We start from the raw sequence: 27,579 nt of genomic DNA, 5'->3' as shown, positions 1-27,579 counted from the left end.
TCTGTCTGAACGAAACGCCAATACGATACAAAATTTATACGTATACAGCTAAACGCGTCTCCGTGTGGACAGGGCGATGTTGCACAGGCATTTTAGAATCACAAAACCAACATTTGAGATGTTGTGATACGATTGGTCTGCTGGTTAGTCCAGTTATCCAATCAGGCTCAGGCATTTTAGAATCACAAAACCAACATTTGAGATGTTGTGATACGATTGGCCTGCTGGTTAGTCCAGTTATCCAATCACAGCCTCTTTTGAGGCAACGTTATTGTTGCGCATTGAGGGATTTATTCGGTTAATGTGTTTCCATCGTAGTTTATGTCTTCTTATTGGATTCCAAAAAAAATGTATACGCATTTTTAGGATTTATGCGCTTCTTGGCGTTTCCATCCAACGGTTTTGTGTGTGTGCAATTTTGCTTTGGCAGCAGAAAACAGCTAGCCTGGCAAGCCAGACCCACATCAAGATGTTAGGTCTGGGAACTCACCATTGGCATGCCTCAATCCGAGGGGCGGGATAAACGGTTATCTTTCAAATTCCCTCTGCACGCAATAGCATAACACTACAACCAATCGGAGCAACGAACGGTTATGGCTGAGTGAGTCCCAAGGGTGTAATCCATCAGCCAGAAACTGAAGCCTCGCGGGAGCCGCCATTGTAGCAGAACTTCACCTGCTGTTAGCATTACATTGACTCCCTGGGCCCTATCACACAACGCGCATACACAGTAGATGATTCTCTCATCTACACAGATGCATTTAACTTTTTGCAAATGATACATTATTATAAGGAAAAATATTAAAACACGAGGGAAATCATTGTTGTGTCCATGACGATGGGGAAAATAGGCATAAAGCTTACACATTTACCCAAATTATTATATGCATGTTTAACCGAAGCTAATTTGGGTGGGTTAGGTTTGTCCCATCCCCAATGTCACTTCTCTTTCTTTTACGGCCCTGACGAGAACATCGATTTCCTCGGCTGTGAACCGATTCTGAAGCGCGCCTGGTAAATGCGCCGTTATAATAGTATTGCGCCATGGAACAAGCGCACCTCGTTCATCATGCTCTTAAAGGGAATGTGATATAAAGCTCTTATTGGTTTGTTTCCCGTTACGCCCAAACCACACTTATGAATAATGAAGCTACTTTAGACCAACCCCTTTTAGATTTGCGCCAGGCGCAAGAGGCATTTATCCCGCCGGGAAAATAGTAACAGCGCCGGGATCCGCCCACAAAGTTACTTGCGCTTTGACACTTGCGTTCAGATCGTTAAAATAGGGCCCACATTCATTTTGGCGTCACTTTGACAGAGAATAACTTTGCATCTGAGGCGTCCAAAGACTTCATTTGTCCATTATTTTTTTCTAAAGAAACACGACAATGTAAAAAAGGGCTCCATTACTTTGTATCTTATGTTATGGCCCCATAGAAGCCGTTTTTGCAAAAATAGGCTAACGATTGCGTCATAACCACGCGACTCTCTGTCGCACTGTAGAGAAATTACCGTATAGACAGGAGGAGAAGCTTGCAGGCAATCTTTTACGGTCTATGAGGCAATTGGGGGACATAGAGGCATAAAGTCAAGGAGAAGTCCATAGATAGAGAGTCCATAAAAGCAACGGGACAAAATATTTCAACAACATTTTTGAGGAATTGGAAATAATAGATTTGTCTTGGCACAGAGAAGTCAACTGTCAAGACAGGTTGCTCACGTCACATCTACGTCGTCAAGCTCAGTTTGAGCCTGCGCAGTCGCTCAGCCATCAGGAAGTGAGTGCTTCTAATGGGCTTCAGTTTCCTCCGTTGAAATCAAGTGGTTTTATTCTCATTTCTTTTACTGTCTATGGTGAGTCCCATGCGTTTTCCCACCAGCGGAGCTAGTTCATATATATAAAACTTTTTCATATACAAAACACATCTTCCTTTTTTAAGAATGACTTAAGTGCCGTTCTTTGTTCTTTTCTCATAGAAAAGCTTAACTCCAAGTCCTCCAGAGTCGCGGCCGAAGCCGATTCGAAAGACTAGCACCAGCCATCTTCTTTGTTTTCAAGTAGCAGGGAATTCAGGCGGAACCGTCACATCTCTGCCGTCATTATGTTAAGCCCGCCCACCGACTCTATACACAATGTGATAGGCTTGACTAGAGTTTTTTTCAGCTCGAAAGCCAACGGAGAGTTGCTAGACTACACTGGCTGCAAAATAAATGTTGCTGCCGCTATGGTTGCGTCTAGATTTCTAGGCTAGAAAACAGTGACTTCTCGACATGAACAACACAAACCAAACTCTTCCAGTCTCAGATAAAATTGTTTGAGGGCGGAGCAAAGAGACGCTGTTCACAGGCAGCCAATGAAGATCATAGGATAGAATTATGCTAATTTGTTACAGTTCAGAATCACTTCTTTCTTTCGGGAGACAATAACTCCATTTATTTGCACTTTGATCTTTGAAACTTTGCAGATCTATTACAATCACAAACAGCTTTATTACATACTACATGAAAGTTATTATCCCAAAAAGCATAATGGGCACTTAAAAAAAAAAACTTTTTGGAAAAATAGGAAAAATCTATTGGTAATTAGATTTCATCACATGGAAAAGGTTATCAGATCATTATTTTTTTTTTAAGATAAAAGATAGGATAATTGCCAGGGTTCTGGAAATCAGAAAATATTTTCTTTACAATTCCAATTAACTTTAAACTTATTCCTAAACTAAGTAAAATAATTTGTATCTGTACATCTGTTATGGCCCTGGTTACATACACATCACATGAAAGTGAGAAAGTAATCACAAAGTAGCCATTCCTTTTCAAATAATGTGTTTTTTAAAGGTAAATCTCTTTGAGACCGTCTATTTCAGATCAAATAATAAAATGCCATTTTCAGAAAAGCTCTTTGGACGTCCCGTTCCTTTTACAGTCACTTTCTGTATATCAGCGGCTTCTCTTGTGAATCAGAGAGCCGTTCGGTCAGACACTGATATAGAAAGATGGTCTCTAATGATAAATTCAATGAGACACACTGTTCTTTATTGAATTATGTATTTATAAGGATCCTATTATTTTCGTCTCATGTCAGACCCAACAAACTGAATCCATCTGACATAAACTCAAAAAACTCAGTTTCAGCTATTCCCTCAAATAAAAAGTTATTTAGCATTTTTAATAAAATTTGTAATGAACTTTAGAGGTCTAAGATAATGCATTGTATTGTCAGCATTCTATTGGTTATTCAATACAGAAAATGTGCACTATATATTTGTTTGTATCATTGAATTCTAGTTTTTATTATTATTTTGAGTCAGTTTTCATTTTTATATTTTTCATTTTTTTAAACATTTTTTAAGTTTTAGTAAATTTGCTGTTTTTGTTTTTTTTAAATAGTTTTTATTAATATTATTTGTTTTTAGTTGTTTTAAGTTAACCTTAATTATTTAGCCTAACTTGGCAACTATAGCTGAAATAAAAAAGCTTTTTTTTTAAATTAAAATCTTGTTTTTTATGGTTTTAGTTTCAGTAGTTGACCGTGTACAGTAGGCCTATACATATTATATTTGATACTATTTGTACAGTATTGTTGTATTCTATTATGATTACAACCCGATTTTAACAGTGGATTTTTTTAGTGTTTATGCAGAAGTAACACAATTATGATTGGTTTTATGTTTCAAAATGCAAAAACAGCAAGAAAAAGAGAGACCCGTATGAACTACAGGCAATATTAATGTATATGAAAATGAATCACTCAGTTTGTTGACCATTTTTATAGTCAATTTGTTACATCAATAATCTAAAAAAAGTGTGATTAGGGAAAACGCTTACATTTATTCATTTAGCAGATGATTTTCGATGAAGATCAGAGAAGCGATTCATCCTATGGAGGAGTGTTAAATGCTAAAAATAATACACAGAGAGGAAAGATATTAATTTTCAGAACATTATGCATATCATAAAGGGTTAATGCTTGCAGATGTTTTTGTCATTTAATTTGCTTCAGTGAATTCTTTCTCCACTCACTTCTGTTCTGCTCTTTCCAGTCTCCACTGGTTTTATTCTCAAATATCTATATTATTTTGTGCTCTGGATCAAATGCAATAGAGAATCAAGCTGAGAGATGTCCTGTCTCTCTGTCCCGGTCTCCATGAGATGTTCACTTGATGTTCACCTCCATCGCAGTGATAGATTTGACTAGAATAGAGAAAGGTGACATCTTGTCCTTTCAGTCGAACAGAACAGAACGATCTCAGCACTGACACAAGACGAGACGATGCTGCATGATGTACTTCACATTAGTTATTATCATCATCATCTCCATCTCAATCATTGTTTCTAATGCTCAGTCATTGGTTCAACCTGTTTTTTTCTCGTCACTGTTGTTCTTCAAAATCGTCTTGCAAATATAAATAGTTCTGCTGTTTTTTTCTTATTTAAAAAAATCCATAAATATTTATAATGTTGGAAAAGATTATTTTTCAAATAATGCTGTCCTTTTGAACTTTCTATTCATTAAAGAATCTTGAAAAATAAAATGTATGACGGTTTGCACAAAAATATGAAGCAGCACAACTGTTTTCATCATTGAAAATAATCATAATTGTTTCTTGAGCAGCAAATCATCAATGATTTGTGAAGGATCATGTGACACTGAAGACTGGAGTAATGATGCTGAAAATTCAGCTTTGATCACAGGAATAAATTACACTTTACTATATATTCACATAAAAAACTGTTTTTTATTGTAATAATATTTAACAATATTTAGATCAAATTAGTTTTTACTGTATTTTGTCAAATAATTGCAGCCTTGGTGAACATTTGGGACCTCTTTCAAAACAATACAAATTTTTAATTCTTCCAAACCGGCAGTGTGTGTGTGTGTGTGTGTGTGTGAATTTCACCAAGGGATTGGGTGTATTGCGCATATTTCACTTCAGTTAATTTTCGCTGCTTATTGCGCTTAAACAGTCAGTCAAATTGTCAGTCTTGGCGAGTATTATCGTTAACACAGTCAGTTATGTTTTAAGTGAACGTAAACAGTTGAGAAAGGAAACGCATGTGTAACAGTATAATGGATCCATGCGTATGGTCCTAATATCCCTGCTCACAAATTATGAGATAACATTCAAAATATCTATATGGCAGGTTTTCCTCATGGTATCGATGTTAAAATTGTGGCCAGTGAAAATACAGAGTGGCTCGTAACTTTAGAAAACCAAGCAAAAAAAAAAAGAGTTCATGTCAACCCCTGGATATATATTCACTCAGAGGTGTCAAGTAACGAAGTACAAATACTTTGTCACCTTACTTAAGTAAGATCCTCAATCCAATAGAGCAGCTTTGGGATGTGGAGGAACGGGAGATTCACAACATGGATGTGCAGCGACAAATCTGCAGAAACTGCATGATGATATCATGACAAAATGGACCAAAATCAATGTGAATCCAGCACCTTGTTGAATCTGTGCCACGAAGGCAGATCTGAAGGCAAAAACAGATATAAAACACACACATATATATATAAACACATATATAAAATGTCATACTATTTTGCTAAAATCTTTTCTCTTAGACTACCTCAATGAACAGAGGAAAATATCGACACAGTGCATAACATCGCTCATCTGGTTTCCATAGGAACATAAGTCTGTGTAAATAACACAGTAACACTCAAGAAATCATAATGACTGATCAAAAATAACCACATAAGTAGGACTAATTCTGAATAAGTGGAGAGAGTTTTAACAAAAGCCTCAGCATTAAAGAGAACGGCAGCTGATTCGACCTCAAGGTGAACGAATGGTCATACTGACGTTGTTCATTAATTATAGATCCACTTTTGTGTCAGGAAAATGCTTTTAATTCAGCTAGAAAGGAAATATGACATGGAAAAACAGCAGATTTTTGGAGTAGAGTTTGATTATAGTTCAGTCATGCAGAAGATGCAAAACTACATGATGCAAAAAATGCCTTTAGGCGAAGCTTTTAGATCTGGAGACAAAACGTACAGAGCTGGTTCATTCCAGGCTCAAACGGGACACACACCATACGGGAACATACAAAACTACTCTTATTAATAAAAGAATTGGCAACACTTTATTTGGATGGTCCCCTCCAGACATTTATACTAACTATTTGCAAGTACATGTTAAGTTAACATGTTGACAGGTGCAACATTACTTATAGGGGACCATCAAAATAAAGTGTAACCAAATAATTAGATTAAATTAAAAAAAATATTTTTAAATACACATTTTAGATTTGAATACCCATTTACTCTTGCCATTCAAAACTCATTTGATTTATATGATCTTCAGCTGCCTTATATTACAGTTAAAGTGGATGGTTATACTTTAAAAAGGATAAAAAAGCACCATGAAGGCATCTGTCAAATCGAATTCGATTCAAAACCAGGCATCTATGACATTTGATGTCAAAATGACAAATGTTGAGCTTAAAATTGGGTCTGTTCTTCACACAAAGCAATCCTATGACTTCCGAAGACTTGAAATATATATTTTATAATCATGCTATATAAATATATTATTTTTATGTCATTGTGTGCTTTTGTAGTACGGAAAAAAAAACAGTTTGAAACAATTTTTTTCAAATTTTCACTATAACCTTCATGAGGGTGAATGATGAAAAACGTTCAATTTTGGGTGCGCTGCTCATTTAAGATGTTATTAGTCCTCTTTATGAGCTTATAAAGACTTTTTTTTCATTCTTTTGAGTATATTTTGGGAAATTCTATCCACACAATGATGATGAAACCTACACACACACTCGCACACACACTCGCACACACACACACACACACACACAGTAAATCTGTCAGGTCTGATATGCGTTTCTACAACCATCCTAAAGTAAATTCCTTACAGGGGTCTTAAAGGAATAGCACAGGATTCCTATCAGAATTCAACCTTGCACACCATTTAAAATGATCGTAATGGGATCAAATGAGACCCTACTTGGTGAACTTGAATGCCTAGAGGATTTTTTTCATTCTTGGAGTCTATTACGTACCTTTATCAGATCTCGGCTTGTCTTGTATTGAAAATATGTCCTGATACTAGACAGTTTAAAGAAATCACATGTGATGCTAAATGAGTTTTAAAGTCCTGAAGGAACTGCTTTCAAAACACATTCAGGGGTTTTTATTTTCCAAATGATTCATTTGGGTTATTCTGTAATCCTATTAAAAAGAAAAAGAAAAAAAGGTTTTAAATGAACATTACGTTCCAGTCCTGTGGACATGTTGACTGGGGCTCGCAGTGATTTTGATTGATTTTTCACAACTAAGCTGTTTCAAGTTTAGACAATGAATGTGACAATCCATGAATGTGAAGAAATGCTGACGCGGTTGAGGCGGCAGCTCAAAACTGCACGGATTCATCTCTGTGGCTTTCATAGTTTATTGTTTCCAAACCAACGTCAGCAAAAAGGAATCCGCTCGTTTCTGAGGAGAACTGGTATACCTGAGGAAAATCTCATGCGTCTGATCAGATGTTGCTCATTCGTGGCTCAGGAACCGTTTCACGCTTCATTGTCTCAACTTTGCCTCGGATGTTTCTCCTAAAATAAAAACAGGCACAAATAAGATTATAGTTGTCTTACCGTTAGAGTATAGCACTATAAAACTAATGTGGAGAGCAGCTCAGATCATTTGGACAAGTTACATAAGTTTAAAGTCCCCATGTAGTCAATAATTTTATCCCTAAGAACTTCATCACCAAAATGACATATTTAGACGTTTTTCTTTGAAAAAAATTTCTTTATGCCTTAAAATAGCTTGAATTTAACTCTACACCCTTGCCTCTATTGTTATGCACGGTTCAATGAATTTGCAAATGAGCCCCGCCTCCACTCACTCACTCAGCTCAGAGATCCACTCGTTGACGATCACACGTTGATCTGATTGGTTACAAGGTAGTTTGTGACGTCAGAAACACCAGTGAATTCAAACCGTGTTTTTGAGACTGTCTTTGGTTGTAATAAGAAAATACTCAGCAATGGTGTTGACTTATAAATTTGCACATGATTTTTCTTAAAGCATATTTAAAACACCACATAGACATATAAACAACATTAAAAGCTGGATTTCACCACAGGTGCACTTTAACACTTTCATGACAAGCAAACATCATGCACTTGGTTGTGTCTCAGGACAGTTTGAGACATTTGTTAAGATCTCTCTTAAAACACGTGAAACGTGAGATTTCCGGAGTCTTTCCCGCAAGAGTCTTGGTTTCTCCTTTCCGCTGATGCCTGTGAGAAAGAAGATAATAAAGTAGGTGTCATATGTGGTTTTTCTTTCCACTGGAAAACAAAATTGAAAGTGTTTACTTCCAAGTAAATAAATAAGAGAATTTAGTGAAATGTGAGGGATCTAGAAACAGTGTTGTGGTGTGTTGTTCCCTAAATGTGTCACAAGACGTGAATCATGACAAACAGTGCCAGTATCTCAGCTGACTCACATAAACAAATGCGACGGCGAACACGCATTCGATTCTCAGACTCACGTGGGCTTGTGGGAATCGAGTTATGCCGAAAATCCCCTTTTCTGGGGCCGAGCGTCTCTCTCTCTCTCGTTCCCCTCCCCACTTCTCTAGGTCTCTGGCTCATGTTAGATCCTGTCTATTTCAGCAGCGTATGAAACCCCACCTCCTCCCCTCTCTCTCTCTCTCTCTCTCTCTCTCTCTCAGGCGGCGTGGACTCCTGGCTGTGTTTAATTGCCGAGTGGCAAGATCTGAGGGGAAAGATCGGGAATCACATGGAGCCGCTGCGTCTGTCAACGCTTTACGAGCCCAAACCCCGGGAGAGAGAGACCGAGAAGGTGTAGGAAGGAAGTGTTTGGAGTTTGGGAAAAGGGTGAGTTGAGTCTGAGAAGGGAATTTTTTTTTTACGCAGTGGGCAAAAAAAAACTGAGGTGTAGAGAGAGGTGAAAGACTTCAGGAGAAGGAGAGTTGGAGAAAAAAAGGAGGGAGGGAAGGAAAGAAAAGAGGCCCACCACTAGAGAAAAGGGCAACAAGCTGCGTTCGGGAAGAACGAGAGAGAACATTGGGAAAACAAGAGTAAGTTAGAAAAAGCACCAGGAGGAAGGAAAGGGGGAGGTGAGAGACAAAAAGTTGGAGAGGGGAAGTGCGGGAGAAAGAAAGAGAGAGACTGTAAAACGCAGTGAGACGCAGATGAGAAAAACAGACGCTGTGGATGGAGAGAGAACCAGTTGTTTTCTAAGTCGGATTTGGGACTGGAATGCACTCGGAGAACACGAATGCGAGATTTCAAACTCATTCCTGCCACTTTTGCCTGGAGCAGGGAGTCCGACGCACACCGGGCCCCGTTGATGGATCATGTGTGCGTATGGAGTCGGGAATAGCCCCGTTCCCGAAGGAGTTGGGGATAGACGGAGCGGAGAGGATCATTTTGTCAACGCCACGCCAAGTTTATGGCAAGGAAATACGACATCCATGCTATTCCTGGGTGGATGTACGGACGCCCAGGTGGGATTCTCCATGCGTTACGGAGATCCGGCGGGAATGTGGATGCGTCCAACGTTGGTATTACCCGGAGTTGCTTCATCCGTTCAATGGGGGTCATGTTTTAAAGGTCAGAGGTCAGCCGTACTTCTCGTCGGATCAGCACTATGGATATCACCGGGAGTGGGATGACGTGCATGGATATAACGGACATTGCACAAGGCGACGGGTGTCTTTCCAGCATCACGAAGAGCAACACACGCATAAGAGCCCGGAGACCAGCAGACAATCAAGTCCTGGAAAACCACACAGTAACGGGGAAAACTCCGCTTTTTTCCCAACCGAGGTGCCCTCCACCAAGTTGGGACGCTCGAGGCTGCAGGTGAACGGATCGAAGCGGGAAATAAGGATGGGTCAAGGTCTGGAAAACCATGGCAACCAGAGGAAGAGCCAGGGAACTGTACGGGAACAGATCAAACAAGTGGTCACTGAGCTCGAGGAAGTGCTGGGTGGTCTCAAACAGGTCCAGTTGGAGATGAAAGAGGTGAGGATGCAATAATAAATAGAGTGAATAATTTTGACTGTTTAATACAAACTGAAAAATATGGGATTGTTCATCCAAAATTCTGTCATTTATTTATGAAAGCATTCAATTTTACTTAAATTGATACTTCACCCAAAATGAAAATGATCCAAACCTGTATAACTGACCTTCCTCTGTGGAAAATAAAAGAAGATTATTTGACGAAAATTAAGAACTAGACAAAATTAGACCCTATTGACTTACATTGAATGTACCAACAAAACCAGACATTTCTCAGAATATCTTCTGTTCCAAAGAAGTCATAGGTTTGGATTGTTCACTCAAAATTCTGTCATTTACTCATTCAATTCACATTTATTTGTATAGCGCTTTTCACAATATATATAGTTTCAAAGCAGCTTTACAGAAAATGCATGAGTCCACATTAAAATTTAGAGTGATCTGTTATCAGAGGTGACTGTCCACGTTATGTATTTCAGAAATGTACACATACAAATCACACAGTTAGCATATAATGTATTAATTTAAGGCAGAAACAATGAGCTCACTCAAGTAATGAATACTTGCTTGTTAAATGATTTGGATATATTGGTGCATGTTGCATGCAATTTTTCTTAAATTGATGCTTCACCCAGAATGAAAATTATTTTATTTTACTCACATTTTCCAAACCAGTATGACTGACTTTCCTCTGTGGAACATAAAATAAGATTATTTGAAGAACATTGAGAACCAAACAACATTGGACCCCATTGATTAACATTATATGCACCAAAAAAAATGAGACATTTCTCAAGATTATCTTCTGTTCCACAAAAGTCATAGGTTTGGAACGCCAAACAGTGAAATGACATGCTGTTGGTGACCGGCTACTATTTATAATGAGTTTTCTACATGCATTCGTATACAGCTATGAGGAAACATTCATATAACAAGATTTGTCGCTGATTTTGGGTTTAACATATTTGAGATGGGATTTTAATAAGCACTTTCATCCTGTTTAGCCAGAGGAAATATATTATCTGTGTGTTCTTAGCAAGCATCTTTGTAATAAACTTATTCTGAAAAACAGCAAAACTAAACATCATCTGAAAGCCTTCAGAAGCCAAAGCACACATCTGCCAGAAACGAACGGTCAATTATATTCAGCAGAGCTGGAAATGTTCCACTGGAAGCTTATTGTATAGAGGAATATTGTATTTTCTGGATGGGAAGTGGCCAATTCTTAAATCCATCACAAAGGCCTGTTAAAAGAGAACAGAATCTTAAAATCAATACCTAAAAATAACTTAATACGTGCAGATTGACATTAGCAATAATGGACTGTGCAGGATGTAAAACATTAATTGAATTATTTAGGCATGTTTCAGTGAATGCATCAAGACTCCCATAAGATGTAAATGACTGCAGCTGGAAATAAAGTCAGTAGATTAATGCATCGCAGAGAAAGAAGCCAAAAAAGTATGTTATGACATCTTTACCCAATGATGATGTGAAGATTTGTTTAAAACAAACTTCAAAGGTGAAGGACGTGTTTTATATTTTCTATATAATCTAAGGTTAATGTTCAGAGTCATTGAAGTTACTGAGACGTTTTCAATACACTGATTGGTTTGTTTGAGAGGCATGACATGAGAATTTGTGACTCAGCCAATGACGTGTGTTTAGGGGCGGGATTATGATTGATTAATGACAGATGAGTTTGAAGAAACTTGTTTGGAAACCTAAAATGATTTCGTAGATGCAATCATGACAACTTTAGTTTATTTTGAGTTTTACCATGTTAGTTTTATTTTGTTTCAGTTTAGAAACATTTAGCTTCGGTTTTGTTAACTATAATAACTCAATATGCTTGCAAAAACCATTGGCGTCATACTTGGTGCAAAACATTTCAATGCACCATGTTTGAATATGTGAATGTGAACGCAGTGGCAGAGAAGAAGAATTCCAGTGAATATTTCCAGTAAAAAAATATTAAATGACTAAAGAAGTGTTTTTTTGTTGTGTGTTTAGGGGCGGGATTATGATTGATTAATGACAGATGGGCTCTAGAAGCGTCTGGGAAACTTGTTTGGAAACCTAAAATGATTTTATAGATGTAATCATGACAACTTCAGTTGTGTTAGTTTTATTTTTGGTTCAGTTTACAAACATTTAGTTTAGCTTTGTTAACTATAGTAACTCAATATGATTGCAAAAACCATTGGCGTCATAGTTGGTGCAACACATTTTGATGCACCGTGTTAATATATGTAAATGTGAATGCATTGGCAGAGAAGAAGCATTTCAGTGAAAAATTATTAAATGACTACAGAAGTGCTTTTTGGAGCTTGCAAAACAGCAGTGTATAGCATCTATTCTGTAAAGTATAAAGTTGCTTTTTATTTTTAAGCACACTATTCCTTTAACTTTGTTTTTTAACCCTCTTTGTCTGTGAAGGTCGTCCAACAGATCGATGTTCTGACGTCCCACATTGACCTTGATGAAGAAGAAACAAGTCCATCCAATGGACTCTCCCAAGATGCCACCAAAAGCAGTCATACTGATGTTGTGGCGTTGATCCACTATTCGAATGGCGAAGAGGACACGACTTCCGACTCTTCTCTCACACACAGCCATGTGGATTTAGTTCACAATACTAGTCATTCGCCAATGAGAAACCACACAAGCCTGCCCCCTCCTGAGCAGCGATCCATTACTGTTGAGGATAAAGGCAAAAGAGTTGTGAAACAAACCTCAGAGACTCAAAGGACTCATAGGACGCTCAATGGAAACTGCCTACCACACCGAACGGCAAGGAAAGGGCAACTGGAAAACCACAGACCCCCTGTAGTTCCAGTAGTGTGCACTAACTCAAATAAAACCCACCGGCCTCCACCTTACCCTCATAACGGACAGCTGAAGATGAGGACACCTCCTTACCCTGGAAAACACAAGATGCTCTCATCCACCGTAGTGTAAGGACTCAAAACTAAATTGCTTTCACAGAAACCCAAAGACAATCAAACAAACACATCATGCATACTCAGACACAGTTGCACACATGCTTAATCAATCACTTGGTCGTAATGTTCCTTGACCTTGGTGACGAAACTCAGGGTAAGTGGACACTAAATGTCCTCAGAAGAGCATGTGCTTGCTGTGTTTATGCTCATGCATGTCTAAACACACACAATAATGCATATACAAAGTTTGGGGTCGTGAAGGTTTATTAATGATTTTGAAAGAAGTCTCTTATGCTCACCCGGGATGCATTTATTTAATCAAAACTACAGTCAAATTTAAAATAGCAGTTTTCTGTTTGAGTATGTTTTAAAATGTAATTTATTCTTGTGATCAAACCTGAATTTTCAGCATCATTACTCCAGTCTTCAGTGTCACATGATCCTTCAGAAATCAGTATAATATGATGATTTGCTGCTCAAGAAACATGTCTGATTATTATCAATGTTTAAACCAGCTTTACATTTTTGCGGAAACCATGGCATTTTTTGTCCAGGACTTTTTAATGAATAGAAAGTTCGAAAGAACAGCATTTATTTGAAATATAATCTATATGTACAATAGTTTTGAAACATTATAAATGTATTCACTGTGACATTTGATCAATTTAATGCGTCCTTGCTGAATAAAAGTATTCTTTCAAAAAAATCATACTGACCCCAAACTTTTGAATGGTAGACATAAGAAAGAAAAATCACAAATGACATCTCTTTAATATCAAAAAAATTTCTGCTACAATGAGATTAAATGAAGAGCACATGGAAATGTCTGCTTTTAAGCTTTTTCTCTTGAAAAAATCTCACATCTACGAAAGAGTCATAGAAGACATCTCAACAACAATGTCTTAAATTTGCCAAGATGTCAAAGAGCTGCAATTTACATTTATTTTATACATGCCTAGTAGCAATTATCACATTTATTCAAAGGAATATCAAGAGAAACATCCAAGAGAAATCCATTAAGTCTCCTGAGCTTTAAAAGAGCAACATCTAAATCACAAAAGTGCTGAAACATCATGTCTTTTAGATCGTGTGTTTAAAGAAAAACTTTCTTCGCTATTATAACAGACACCATCCGCATGTGTTTTTTCTTAGTTATTATTTCCCAGAAAAGGAAAGCATGGTGGGGTCTGCACTGAATCATTTCCTTAGAAATACAGACCAAGCTATTTGTGATGAAGATAGTGAACACAATGACTCAGTGTTAACACGGCTAACTATGCGTCATGAAAGATTTCTTCCATCTGTTTCGCAGGAAAACACGGTGTCAATATACGCTGCACTTGTTTCCTCAGATTACACTGAGCTTTGTTGTTTGCCCTGCGGGGAGATGAACGGTGTTGAATGCTTTGCGATTCAAAAGCTTTTCCCTCATGGAATTACCTCAGATCTGAGGGTGAACATGACTTTGGCTTTGCTTTATCACAGAGGAATTCAGGATACAATCAGGAATGTCTGGTAAACATTCTATAAATGAAAATTATGATTACATCGGCTCTTCTTTGGCTGCTGTTGAGGCACGTTAAAAGATCAAACGCGGCTCGAAGGTTGGGATTGTTTTGGAAAATCATCTTACGCTGCTGTAGACAATATGCAGATAATATTACCTCGTCCATTAATTAAATTAACTATGCCCTGAAGACAGTTTGAGAGGTGCGTGTCTGTGCAGATTTGGGGGTTGACGGGTCATTGCTTTGTGGTTGCTAGTGCTTTCTAGTGGATCCTTACAGGCTCAAAACAAGTCACCGACCCAAGTCTCGAAGATATTATCATCCCTAAACATGCAACTTAGGCTCATTGGAAAAACATGCTTCTTGAAAAATGTACTAATAGATCCAATTCGAGCTGAAAGTGGAAGTAAAATATACCACCAGCTTTGATGCCTTTAACACAAATGATGATTAGGGGTAGATTATGTATTAATAATAACTTATTTTAACATAGTTCCTTGCACAATGCTATATTATATAGCTGCACAAACCCACGCAATCTTATTCCTAAATGACAGCGATTCGGCTCTATCTACAGTATTAACGCTTCAAATAACGGTTGTATCAATTACATGGTTACACCAGTAGGTGGCGACAAGTGACTTAAAAATATATTTGTCATTGAATCATTCATTCAAGAGATTCGTTTAGAAAACACAGATTCATCCAGTAATGAAAAACATAAAGTCTTTATGAGAGAGTATTTGAATCATTCACTCAAACTGATTTTTTTATAATTAATTCAAATTAATCAAACATATTAAATAGACTGCAGCAATTAACATTTTGTCAGAACCTCTAGTAAATTAGGTTATTTTGCTTAGTTTTTGGTTCAGAATTGTGGGAGATTCTCTATTTGAACCAAAAAAATCGGGATTCGGGAATCGGGGTTCAATAAACGCACTACTTTAATCAAATTGATCTGATTAAGCTCATAATCGTAGCAAAATAAGTGCCGTATGCCAATTTTAATTGCAATAAACAGGTATGTAAAACACTTTAATATTATCTATTTTACTCTGACCAAAGTGATTCGTAAACATAGCGGTAAAGAAGGGGTCACGTTTTTATGGTGCTGAAGAAACCCGACAACATTGTGCAACATGAATATAATGCAGTATATTAGCCTAAAGTATGAAAACATCGAAATGAAGACATTTTTAGGTGCATCACTGAAAAAAAAACCACTACGTTCATAAAAATGTGTTTTGCATTTTACGTACGCGGATTAAAACAGTGGCCAGTAACATGTCTACTGTATGTGAGTTCATCATTTGTGCTGTGCATTGGGCTGTGTAAATAATAGTGGACCACAGTTCTTAGTGAATAATCAGAAAAATAAAATTACATGTAAACAGGAGAGAAGAGGTTTGCTTGTGTCATGTAAACGTCTTACTCTGATTATTAGAAATAATCACATTATTGGTGCACGTTCATCTGGAGCACAAATTCACACACTGAACTTTAATACTTCAGAAAAATCCCTGGCTTGGGGTAGGAAGCACAACTCGGAAAACTAGAATTTGACACTATTCCCTGACGTATTCAACATTCCTCTGGGGTTAAAGTTAAAATGGCAGATGTGATCTTTGTGTGCGGTTGAGAACAAAAGGAACTGATTTCTGCCTGCCGGGATGTAAAAGCAGTAGTTATGGTTTGGCATTGTCCTCTAGTGGAGGGTATGTGTCTCTGCAAGACTGGCCCTTCTGTCTGGTTTTCATTAGAAACCACTTGGCTTTGAGCCTAACCGAATGAGGCAAGCTCGTACAATATTTGTGATGGTCAAATAAACACAGGCATTTTCAGACATCATTTACGATGATGGCCACCCACTATCTGGGAGGGCACAGCAACAGCTGAGCTAGACACACACACACACACACACACCAGGAAGAAGGTGCATAACAGACAGCGGATGTTTTAGTAGACGTGTGTTTATAAAGAACGCCCACCGTTTGGTGCCTTCGCTCAGGCTACACACTGCAAAAAATGCTATACTTAGTATTTTTGTCTTGTTTCCAGTTCAAATATCAATAATTTCTTAAATCAAGAAGCATTTACTAGATAAGTAAATTACATAAGAAATGATATCTTGTTTACTGGGGAGAAAAAAATCAAAATTAAGTGAGTTTTTGCTTAAAACAAGCTAAATAATCTGCCAATGGGGTAAAAAAAATGATGTTAATTCAAATGGAAAACAAGAAAAATCATCTTAATAACCTTAGAACCTATAATTTCATATGTCATTTTTAGGGGTGCGCCGATCCGATACTCAGTATCGCTATTGCTCCGATACTACCAATATTTGCCGGATCGGGTATCGCCAGACGAGACCATCCAAATCCGATCCGATATTGTATAGCCTACGAATGTTATTGTTATACAACACAAAAGGCACAAAACATTATAAAGCACTGTAATCTTTTCGTGTCCTGTATTTCAGGTTTTCTGAAGCCATTACATAAAGTTTAATGTGAGGTAAGTTACAGATTTGAATCGTTAAAGGGTTAGTTCACCCGAAAATGAAAATTAAGTCATTAATTACTCACCCCCATGCTGTACCAACCCCGTAAGACCTTCGTTCATCTTCGAAACACAAATGAAGATATTTTTGATTAAATCTGAGAGGTGGATCACTGCTACATAGGCAGCCAGAGGGAATGAAACTTGACGGCCCAGAAAGTCATTAAAGAACATGTTTAAATATTCCATGTGCCTACAGTGGCTCAACTATAAGTTTATCAAGCGACGAGAATACTTTTTTTCCGAAAAAAAAACATAAATAACGACTTTATTCGACTACTCCTTTTCTTCCTTGTGGGCCTGAGACGAGAGTTCAAGAGATTTCCACGACGCATGCGCGAGAACTGAACAAGAAGTATTAGAAGAAGAACGTCCTCTTCTCAGTTCTCGCGCATGCGTCGTGGAAATCTCTTGAACTATCGTCTCAGGCCCACAAGGAAGAAAAGGAGTAGTCGAATAAAGTCGTTATTTATGGGGTTTTTTTCGGGAAAAAAGTAGTCTCGTCGCTTGATAAACTTATAGTTGAGCCACTGTAGGCACATGGAATATTTAAACATGTTCTTTAATGACTTTCTGGGCCGTCAAGTTTCATTCCCTCTGGCAGCCTATGTAGCAGTGATCCACCTCTCAGATTTAATCAAAAATATCTTCATTTGTGTTCCGAAGATGAACGAAGGTCTTACGGGGTTGGTACAGCATGGGGGTGAGTAATTAATGACTTAATTTTCATTTTTGGGTGAACTAACCCTTTAAATTAATCTTCACCTAAGTGCTTCCCTCCGCTGCGGCTGTCAGCCATTCCCAGCACTGAACCAGCGCGTCGCGCTCGGGTAAAACAGTCAACACGATGAAACTCTCTCCAAGATGAGTCAATGTTCCTATTATTATACTGTAGATCTGTAGATAAAGGTCTATGGTTTGCATAAAATGACTTTAACGTGCTGGAGTTCCACATGTTACTTTCTACCGGGTGTCTGTTAGATCACAACACAAAATATCAGTGATCACAACACTGGAGTAGAGAGCGATATAATTGCTCTTCACGCGCACATTAACTGAAATTTAAAACTGTTAAAAGGCTCAAACTAATGAATAAATAAAGAAATATATGTATATCTTACTTTTGTGCTTTGAACTTTTCAATGCGACGCGCTGCGTGCCGTGACTCCATGTTGCTTCGAGCGCATCGTTCTGCGCACGGGATGCGCATAAGTGTTTCGTGCCGCTCTGAATTGGAGGCTTTCATATTACAATACTTTTGCGCAATGGCAGTTTATTGATAGCCTTAGTTGTTCTGTCCAATCTATCATAAGTTGCTGCTTCATTAAAAAGTTGTGCTTAAAATTTTAAAATAAATGTCTTTTAATTATATAGTATATATTTTGTCTGTATTGTTTTACAAAGTAAGGAAAATAATGTTTAAGTCAAGCTTTGATGCCTTTAACAAAAGAATAATCACAGTCTCTTCCCCACAGTGAGGCATACAGATACAGTTTATTAGATAATTTTGCACTGTTTTTTAATAATTATTTTAGTATTGGATCGGATCGGTATCGGCCAATACTGAGTCCCAGGTATCGGAATCGGTATCGGAGGCAAAAAAGGCGGATCATGCCACCCCTAGTCATTTTACTTCTCTATTAAATGCTTCTTGATTTAAGAAATTTTATATTTGGACTGAAAACAAGACGAAAATACTAAGTAAGAAAAGCATTTTTTGCAGTGCACAATGTCTTTCTGAGTGTGTTCGGGAAGCCATGTCTTCAAAATGAAGCCTAATGGAGAACGTTGTAGTACTTACAAGTGGTTTTCATTTAAATTCCGGAGACTAAAGCGTATGAAAGAAAAATCCCAAATGAGATCTCTTCAGTACGTCACTTGTTTCTACCAGACAGCAATGAGATTAAATTGAGAGAGAAACTTTTGCTTAAAAGGATAGCTCACCTAAAAATGTTGTTCCAAACCTGTATGACTCTTTCTTCCTTTCTTTCTTTCTTTCTTTCTTTCTTTCTCCCATTCACTTTCACTAATTGATTTTTCAAAATATCTTCTTTTTTTGGTTAATTTTTAGGTAACCTATTTAAAGGGATAGTTCACCCAATAATGTAAATTCTGTCAGTATTTACTCTCCCTCATGTTGTTCAACCCCGTAAGACCTTCGTTCATCTTCGAACACAAATTAAGATATTTTTGATTAAATCTGAGAGCTGGATCACTCCTCCATAGGCTTCTAAGGGATTGAAACTTGTTCCCCGAAAAGTTATTAAAGACCTCGTTAAAATAGTCCAAGTGACTACAGCGGCTCAATCTTAAGTTTATCAAGCGACGAGAATACTTTTTGTGCGCAAAAACAAAGAAAAATAACGACTTTATTTCAACTATTCATTTCCTTCTCTGTGGGCCTCGAGTGAGTTAACGAAGTGTGATTGCGTAGAGCTACATAGGCTCACTATTGGCCGACGCTGGTCATGTGTGTGATGCATGTGACGTACAACACAGAAGCGCTGCGCTGTTACACTAGTGACAAAAATACTAAAAATATTAAACACAGAAGCGCTGCGCTGTTACACTAGTGACAAAAATACTAAAAATATTAAAAATACTAAGTATAGCATTGTTCCTCGAGTGAGTTAACGAAGTGTGATTGCGTAGAGCTACGTCACACGTAGGCTCACTATTGGCCGACGCTGGTCATGTGTGTGATGCATGTGACGTACAACAACAGAAGCTTACGCTATTACACTAGTGAACTGACTCGAGGCCCACAGAGAAGGAAATGAATAGTTGAAATAAAGTCGTTATTTTTGTTTGTTTTTGCGCACAAAAAGTATTCTCGTCGCTTGATAAACCTAAGATTGAGCCACTGTAGTCACTTGGACTATTTTAACGATGTCTTTAATAACTTTTCGGGGAACAAGTTTCAATCCCTTAGAAGCCTATGGAGGAGTGATCCAGCTCTCAGATTTAATCACAAATATCTTAATTTGTGTTCTGAAGATGAACGAAGGTCTTACGGGGTTGAACAACATGAGGGAGAGTAAATACTGACAGAATTTTCATTTTTGGTTGAACTATCCCTTTAAGTCTCATTTCTCATATGTTTCTCCAAAGAAAATTTTAAGTTCTCAAGACATTAAAGTGTGCAAAAGTCAATTTCTCACAAGATCAAATGATCTGAGCTGCTATACACATTAACTTTATATAGCTCTACATACAGTTAATACTCTTACTTTCACTGACAACTATTCACTCATTTCTGTCCATTTTTTTTTCTTTTGCAGACTGCAAAAAATTATTTTCTTACTTAGTATTTTTTCCAGTCCGAATATCTAAATTTTGCTTGAAACTAGAAAAAATGATCTGCAAATGGGGTAAGAAAATAAGAAAAATGATCTATTATATAACTGAATTAAGATTATTTTTCTTGTTTTCCATTTGAGTTTAGATTATTTTTCTCATCCCATTGGCAGATAATTTTGCTTGTTTTAAGAAAACAAGATGTTATTTATTATGTCAGTTTACTCATCCAATAAATGCTTCTTGATTTAATACTTTCTTGAATTTTTTGATATTTGGACTGGAAACAAGACAAAAATATTAAGTAAGAAAGGCCTTTTTTGCAGTGCAATACTTCAATGAAACGTACCTGAAAGCTCTAGGAAGTCACTTTAGTGATATGGATCATCCTGCTCTGAACACAAGTATCATCTTGTGTGTGACATATTATTACTCAAATAAAATATTAATTTAATTTTCATCTGGCCCAGAGACATTAAAGCTAAATTGCAACTATAATATATTCATTTCAGCTTTGATATATTGTTCAAGCTAAAGCTAATTTAAGAACAATCATAAAATATAAATGTGCAGAATACAGTTTTACTTTTGGGTAGGTGGATAATTACATCTGACTGTGAGCGCTCAGACTTGGCTTGATGTTTCTGGTGTGGTAGAAGATTTGGACAAATGAGGGATAAAGAGCATTCATATGACGGCATAAAGTCTGGTCGCATTGCTTCTTATTCTGGCCACCAATTAAACGCCCCCTTAGACAGGAAGAGACCCACCTGATCGACACGGAAAATGACCAACCACAGTTTGTTTTGTTTTTATGAGCTTTTTAGGGGTGGGGTTATCTGAAATATATTGCACCACAATAATAGACCAGTCTAAAAACCATTAAATTATTAAAAGTGTAAAGATTATTCCTGGAAGTCAAGAACAAAAATGCAAATGGACTGGCTACGCATTTGGAAAATGTTTCATTGTTTCTTTCTGAATAATCTACACCATATGAATCAAATATATGCTTCGTACAGCAAAATTGGTTCTTCTTAAAACAGATCCATTATTTAACTAATAAACATTTTAACTTTTGGGTTAGTTCACCCAAAAATGAAAATTCTGTCATTAATCACTCACCTTCATGTCATTCCAAACCCGTAAGACTTTTTCATCTTCAAAACACAAATGAAGATCTTTTCGATGAAATCTGAGAGCTTTCTGTCCCTCCATTGACAGCTAAGCAACTACCATTTTGACACTTCAAAAAGTTCATAAAGAGATTGTAAAACTATTCCATGTGAATAGGCTTTTACTCATAACATTCATCAACTCACAGATCAATTGTAGTAAATGAGAACCAATGAGGTTTATTCTTGTGTTACGCATCACGTTTGAGCTTCAGCAAGAACCAATGAGGTTCATTCTCGTGTTACGCATCACGTTTGAGCTTCAGCAAGAACCAATGAGGTTCATTCTCATGTTACGCATCACGTTTGAGCTTCAGCAAGAACCAATGAGGTTCATTCTCGTGTTACGCATCACATTTGAGCTTCAGCAAGAACCAATGAGGTTCATTCTCGAGTTACGCATCACGTTTGAGCTTCAGCAAGAACCAATGAGGTTCATTCTAGTGTTACGCATCACGTTTGAGCTTCAGCAAGAACCAATGAGGTTCATTCTCGTGTTACGCATCACGTTTGAGCTTCAGCAAGAACCAATGAGGTTCATTCTCGTGTTACGCATCACGTTTGAGCTTCAGCAAGAACCAATGAGGTTCATTCTCGTGTTACGCATCACGTTTGAGCTTCAGCAAGAACCAATGAGGTTCATTCTCGTGTTACGCATCACATTTGAGCTTCAGCAAGAACCAATGAGGTTCATTCTCATGTTACGCATCACATTTGAGCTTCAGCAAGAGCCAATGAGGTTCATTCTCATGTTACGCATCACGTTTGAGCTTCAGCAAGAGCCAATGAGGTTCATTCTCATGTTACGCATCACATTTGAGCTTCAGCAAGAGCCAATGAGGTTCATTCTCATGTTACGCATCACGTTTGAGCTTCAGCAAGAGCCAATGAGGTTCATTCTCATGTTACGCACCACGTTTGAGCTTCAGCAAGAACCAATGAGGTTCATTCTCGTGTTATGCAATGCATCACATTTGAGCTTCAGCAAGAGCCAATGAGGTTCATTCTCATGTTACGCATCACGTTTGAGCTTCAGCAAGAACCAATGAGGTTCATTCTCGTGTTATGCATCACGTTTGAGCTTCAGCAAGAACCAATGAGGTTCATTCTCGTGTTACGCATCACGTTTGAGCTTCAGCAAGAGCCAATGAGGTTCATTCTCGTGTTACGCATCACGTTGAGCTTCTGCAAGAACCAATGAGGTTCATTCTCATGTTATGCATCACGGTTGAGCTTCAGCAAGAGCCAATGAGGTTCATTCTCATGTTACGCATCACGTCTGAGCTTCAGCAAGAACCAATGAGGTTTATTCTTGTGCTCGCATCACGCTGGAGCTTCAGCAAGAACCAATGAGGTTCATTCTCATGTTATGCATCACGGTTGAGCTTCAGCAAGAACCAATGAGGTTCATTCTCGTATAACGCATCACGTTTGAGCTTCAGCAAGAACCAATGAGGTTCATTCTCATGTTATGCATCACGGTTGAGCTTCAGCAAGAACCAATGAGGTTCATTCTCCTGTAACGCATCACGTTTGAACTTCATTCTTGCCCGTCAAGCAGATTCGGTTCAGCTTCTGTTTATGTTCGCTGATCAACATTTATATGTAAATAATAGCCTAAATTCAATCTGTTCATCATATAAAGAGATTATGAAGAGTCTCTTCATAAAATTTGGACCGAACCAATTTAAATGGAATGTATGCAATGAATTCATATGGATCGTTTAACGATTTCTTTATGAACTTTATGAAGAATAGTGGTATGGAGGGACAGAAAGCTCTCAGATTTAATCAAAATGATCTTCATTTTTGTTTTGAAGATGAACGAAAGTCTTACGGTTTTGAACGACATGAGGATGATTAATTAATGACAGAATTTTCATTTTTGGGTAAACTATCTTATCCCTTTAATTTGCTAAACCATACAAAACACTTGAGCAATCCCAGAATATCATGCTAAAACAGTCAGCACACCTTAGCAACCACATTGCAACAGGCTGGCAATCACCGAGGCACTGTTTACATCTGATGTTATAATCCGATCACAGATGAGACACATCTCTCATATTTGAACCCAGCAAGATGTTTCTCGCAGAATATTTAGTGTATTTAAAGGCATACCTGTGTCAACTGAACTTCCGATGTGATTCATAACCCGTGTCGCTGCATACAGGTTTCAGTCATGCTGAGGTCTTGCCGGTGTATATTAATACGCAAATCCAAATGTTTTATTCGGACGGTTATTTTCCGCATACGTTGGCGCCAAAGTTCAAAACAAGTAGCCTACTTGTTGATTGACAGCTGAGTAGGCGGAGCTTCAGCACGCTACAAACCTTGCAATATGATCACGTGCCTTTCTGGCTCTATGGCTGCGTCAGAAAGCGCATTCTCTCTTGAGTAGGTAGTACTTGTTTTTGAATGAGTAAATACTGCTAAAAAAAGTATGTTCTATATGCTATAATATGAATGTTATAATCTAGACGCACTACATTCGCCATATTTCCTTTTTCACGTGACCTATAGCATCAGTTGCGTCGCTTCATTACCATTCATAAATCCTCTTGGCCTCATGGGATAGTAAAGTGTCCATCCAATGCACACTTCAGAATCACGCCGGAAGAAAAAGATCATCCGGGTACTTTTCGCCGACTCTTTTGAGTGTTGTGAATTCAGAAATACTTCTTTTGTCACATATGGTGAATTCAGATTGATTTGGATACTTTTCCCTAGTCATCTCAATGGCAAAACGTGTCCCAGTAAACCTGAATACACCCCTACTGCTATATAGTAGGGAGAAGCATGCGATTTAGAATGTATATTATGTTAGTAATCTCATCATAATCCCATTTTACATAACACTCTTCACTTTTAATCAGTTCACAATTCGGTTCAAATCATAATATATCAGAAATAATTGGCCTAAGTAACACATTACTTCTCAACATGACACATTAGAACCTACACAGCAACATTCTAAAAACCCTAGCAACCGTATAGCAACATTCTAAAATGCCACTCACAACAAAACACTTTAGCAACCTCATAGCAACATTCTAAAAAACCCTTAGAAACCACATATCAATGCCCTGACAACCTAGAATTGAGACTTGAGATTTGAATTGAGATTTTTGCATGGTCTTGCACAAAAAATACTTTATTTTAGGAAATCTAAAAATCAAGTTTTTATGAGCTTTAAATGCTAAACTATGTGACCAGAGATTGAAACCCCAGTACTGTATTATTGCATTTAATTTAGTCTAAACTGAAAAGTTGTGCATGTCAAAACCAGAATGCATATCAGTCTTCTCTCTCTCTCTCTGCAGCTATTAGTGTTTCAATTCAACAGCCTTACATCTACACTAGAGTCCTGATAAAGACAGCACACTGCGGCATGAGGAAACTCATGTCCAATCAGATCTGCTGTCCTCAACATTGAGCCAAGCTGAGCGTATAAATTAGAGTAATAAATCAAGCTGATAAGTGAGCACAATCTTGGCAGTAGAACACGAAAGGCTAAATTGCGATACATTATCGCAGCACATAATGTGAGCCAGTCAGGTTTGTGAAAGCAGCAGCTATGCCAAGGACAAGTCAGAGGTAGAGAAGGTAAAAGTAGCACCTACTCACTTAATAATGTTGGCTTAAAAATAACCCAACGAATAACCCAACCATGGGGTGTTATACCACTGTGGGTTATTTTAAGTTTTAACCCAATGCATTGGAACCCAACAGTTGAGTTAACCATTTATTTTTATTTATGCCATTATTTTAAATAAATAAAATACACTTTCTTTTCAAATACAGGCTGGAATGGAATAAAACAGAATGGAATAAAACAAATGGAATAAAACAGAACATACACAAATGTGATAATGTGCAAATATTAAAATATATACTCATTCAATTCAAGACCTGTGGACACACAGTACACAAATTGGTAGCACAGATGTACACATACAGTACAGGAACGTATTTTACCCGACTGTTAGGTTATAACTAAAACTAACCCATCGACGTAAACAAATGACCCAACACATTTTAAGATAACCCAATATAATGACCCAATATGCATAACCCAATGGTTGGGTTAAAAATAACTCAACTTTTTTTTTTACTGTGTATGTATCGTCATGCTCATCCTCCGTAATTATTGCTGATTAGGACTTTTTAAGTGTTTGTCGGCTGCATTTGCTTTTCCCCGATCTGGGCTCTGGTCCAGCGCTTGCTTAGAGGCATCGATCAACACGTTTTGAAAGGGACATTTGTGTAATGAAGATGTGACCCTGTCTGTGATGGGCTGGACATGAGAGTGCACTATGTAATCAAAGTCTTTTTATTACACAGGGATTGATGCCACACAACCCATCTGACTCATAGCGGAGGACGGAGAACCCTGGGCTGACGGGCAATGACTGTATTTCCCATGGAAAACTCCAGAAGCATCATTAAAGCCCTCTTTTTCTCGCACACTCCTGCTGAAAAAACAAACAAACAGTTTACACTAGTTTGTACCAACACTCTAAAAAATGCTGGGTTGTTTTAACCCAATTTTGGGTCAAACATGGACAAACCCAGCCATCTTAAAGTCATCATGAAATAGCATTCACAAATTTTTTTATTCATATAGTCAGATGCATTTCTGATTAAAACAGGAAAAGTGGGAGTCATGCGATTGGAGGGGCGGGATTAAAAAGTAACAGGGAAAAGGAAAGTCGTTTCAGAGGAGTGAGTTGTAACATTTTGATGAAAGATTATGAAAACAAAGGAGTAATGTGCATCAAAGAATTTTAGACAACCGGGATTGTGTATTAAGAAAGTCTGTGCAAATAGTGTGCTCATATTTATTTCCTTACCCAAACAGCCGGTAGGAAGTGACTGGAATTTATTTATTTTGAAAGTATTTTCTTGGCTTTCGTCCACTAAGTGTAGTGTTTTACATAAACTAAAGATTATAGAGAGCAACTGTCTGTTTCCGGAAGTAAAAACTAGAAATGTATTTTGAAAAATAATGTATAAACCAGCACTAGAGCAACAAAATTGTTAATCCATGGTATTTAAAAAAAAAAAACATGTTTTTTAAAAATTGGACAAAAAGACAAGTAAGGGGGAAAAAACTACAATCCCATGAAGCATTGCGAACCGCATAATTGAATTGCAAACGAAAACTACTCATTAACAAATGTTGATTATATAGCCTATATAAACAATATATTTTAAGTTTACAGCAAACATAAGTATTTTGAGAGCATAGAGATAGAGACTCGATTACGTCACTTGCAGCGGAGCTACGAGATTTTATCACGTGTTACTTTTTTTACTCTGATTGGTTTATGTAGGGCATCATGGGTAATGTAGTTTTTCACCATGAATTCAGCTATTAAAGAGTTATACGCCTTTAAACTACTTTAAAACTACTCATTAACAATGTTGATTATATATATATATATATATATATATATATATAAACAATATATTTTAAGCATATTTTGCTATAATCTTAAAATATATTGTTTATATATAGTATATATATATTCAACATTTGTTAATGAGTAGTTTTAAATTAGTTTTTAAATCAATTATGCAAGTATTTTGAGAGTGTAGAGAGATTGACTCGATTATAGGTCATTTGCAGTGGAGCTAACAAGATCTTTTGGCACATGCTGCTTTTTTCGAGTCTGATTGGTGGAATTTTCTGTAGGGCATCATGGGTAATGTAGTTTTTCACCAGGAATTCTGCTGTTAAACACAATTATGCTGGCTGACAGCTTAACAACCTCGTAGCTCACAGTATCTGTCTTTAAAGGTTTATAAGTTATTGTTCAAAATCAATTTCCATATGTAGAAAATGAAGGTCCCGTAACCCGACTTTTGCTCTCTATTGGGTGTGTTTTTTTAAATTGCACTAGTCTTTTATTATGTCCCACTTCAACTTCCTGTTTCAAAAGGAAATGCATCAACACAGGAAGTCATAAAGAATTTCATGGGGCTTTAACTAGTTTAGATGAACATGCTGATGTGTCACTGGCACAAGCGTTTTTATTAGTGTAGCATATCCAAAAATAT

General features: G+C 37.3%; 1 protein-coding gene across 2 annotated transcripts; it reads left to right on the top strand.

Annotated features, from left to right (window-relative positions):
* The first annotated feature begins 8,601 nt into the window (after positions 1-8,601).
* On the top strand, positions 8,602-26,584 carry LOC143731323 (uncharacterized). Of its 2 annotated transcripts, none has more exons than XR_013200737.1 (3): positions 8,602-10,029; positions 12,469-13,128; positions 25,861-26,574. XR_013200737.1 is itself a non-coding variant. In XM_077222165.1 (3 exons), the coding sequence occupies exons 1-3, from the start codon at positions 9,262-9,264 to the stop codon at positions 25,865-25,867; spliced, it is 1,293 nt and encodes a 430-aa protein (XP_077078280.1). In that variant the 5' UTR covers positions 8,602-9,261; the 3' UTR covers positions 25,868-26,584. The 2 variants fall into 2 exon arrangements, 1 of the variants encoding a protein (XP_077078280.1); XM_077222165.1 differs by having other exon boundaries at positions 12,469-12,986; positions 25,861-26,584.
* The last annotated feature ends 995 nt before the right edge of the window (positions 26,585-27,579 follow it).

Source organism: Siphateles boraxobius, unplaced genomic scaffold, assembly GCF_051911475.1.
Source record: "Siphateles boraxobius isolate OS27281-9 unplaced genomic scaffold, OSU_SipBor_1 86, whole genome shotgun sequence".
NCBI classification, from domain to species: Eukaryota; Metazoa; Chordata; class Actinopteri; order Cypriniformes; family Leuciscidae; genus Siphateles; species Siphateles boraxobius.
This window is presented reverse-complemented; position numbering and strand designations above follow the sequence as displayed.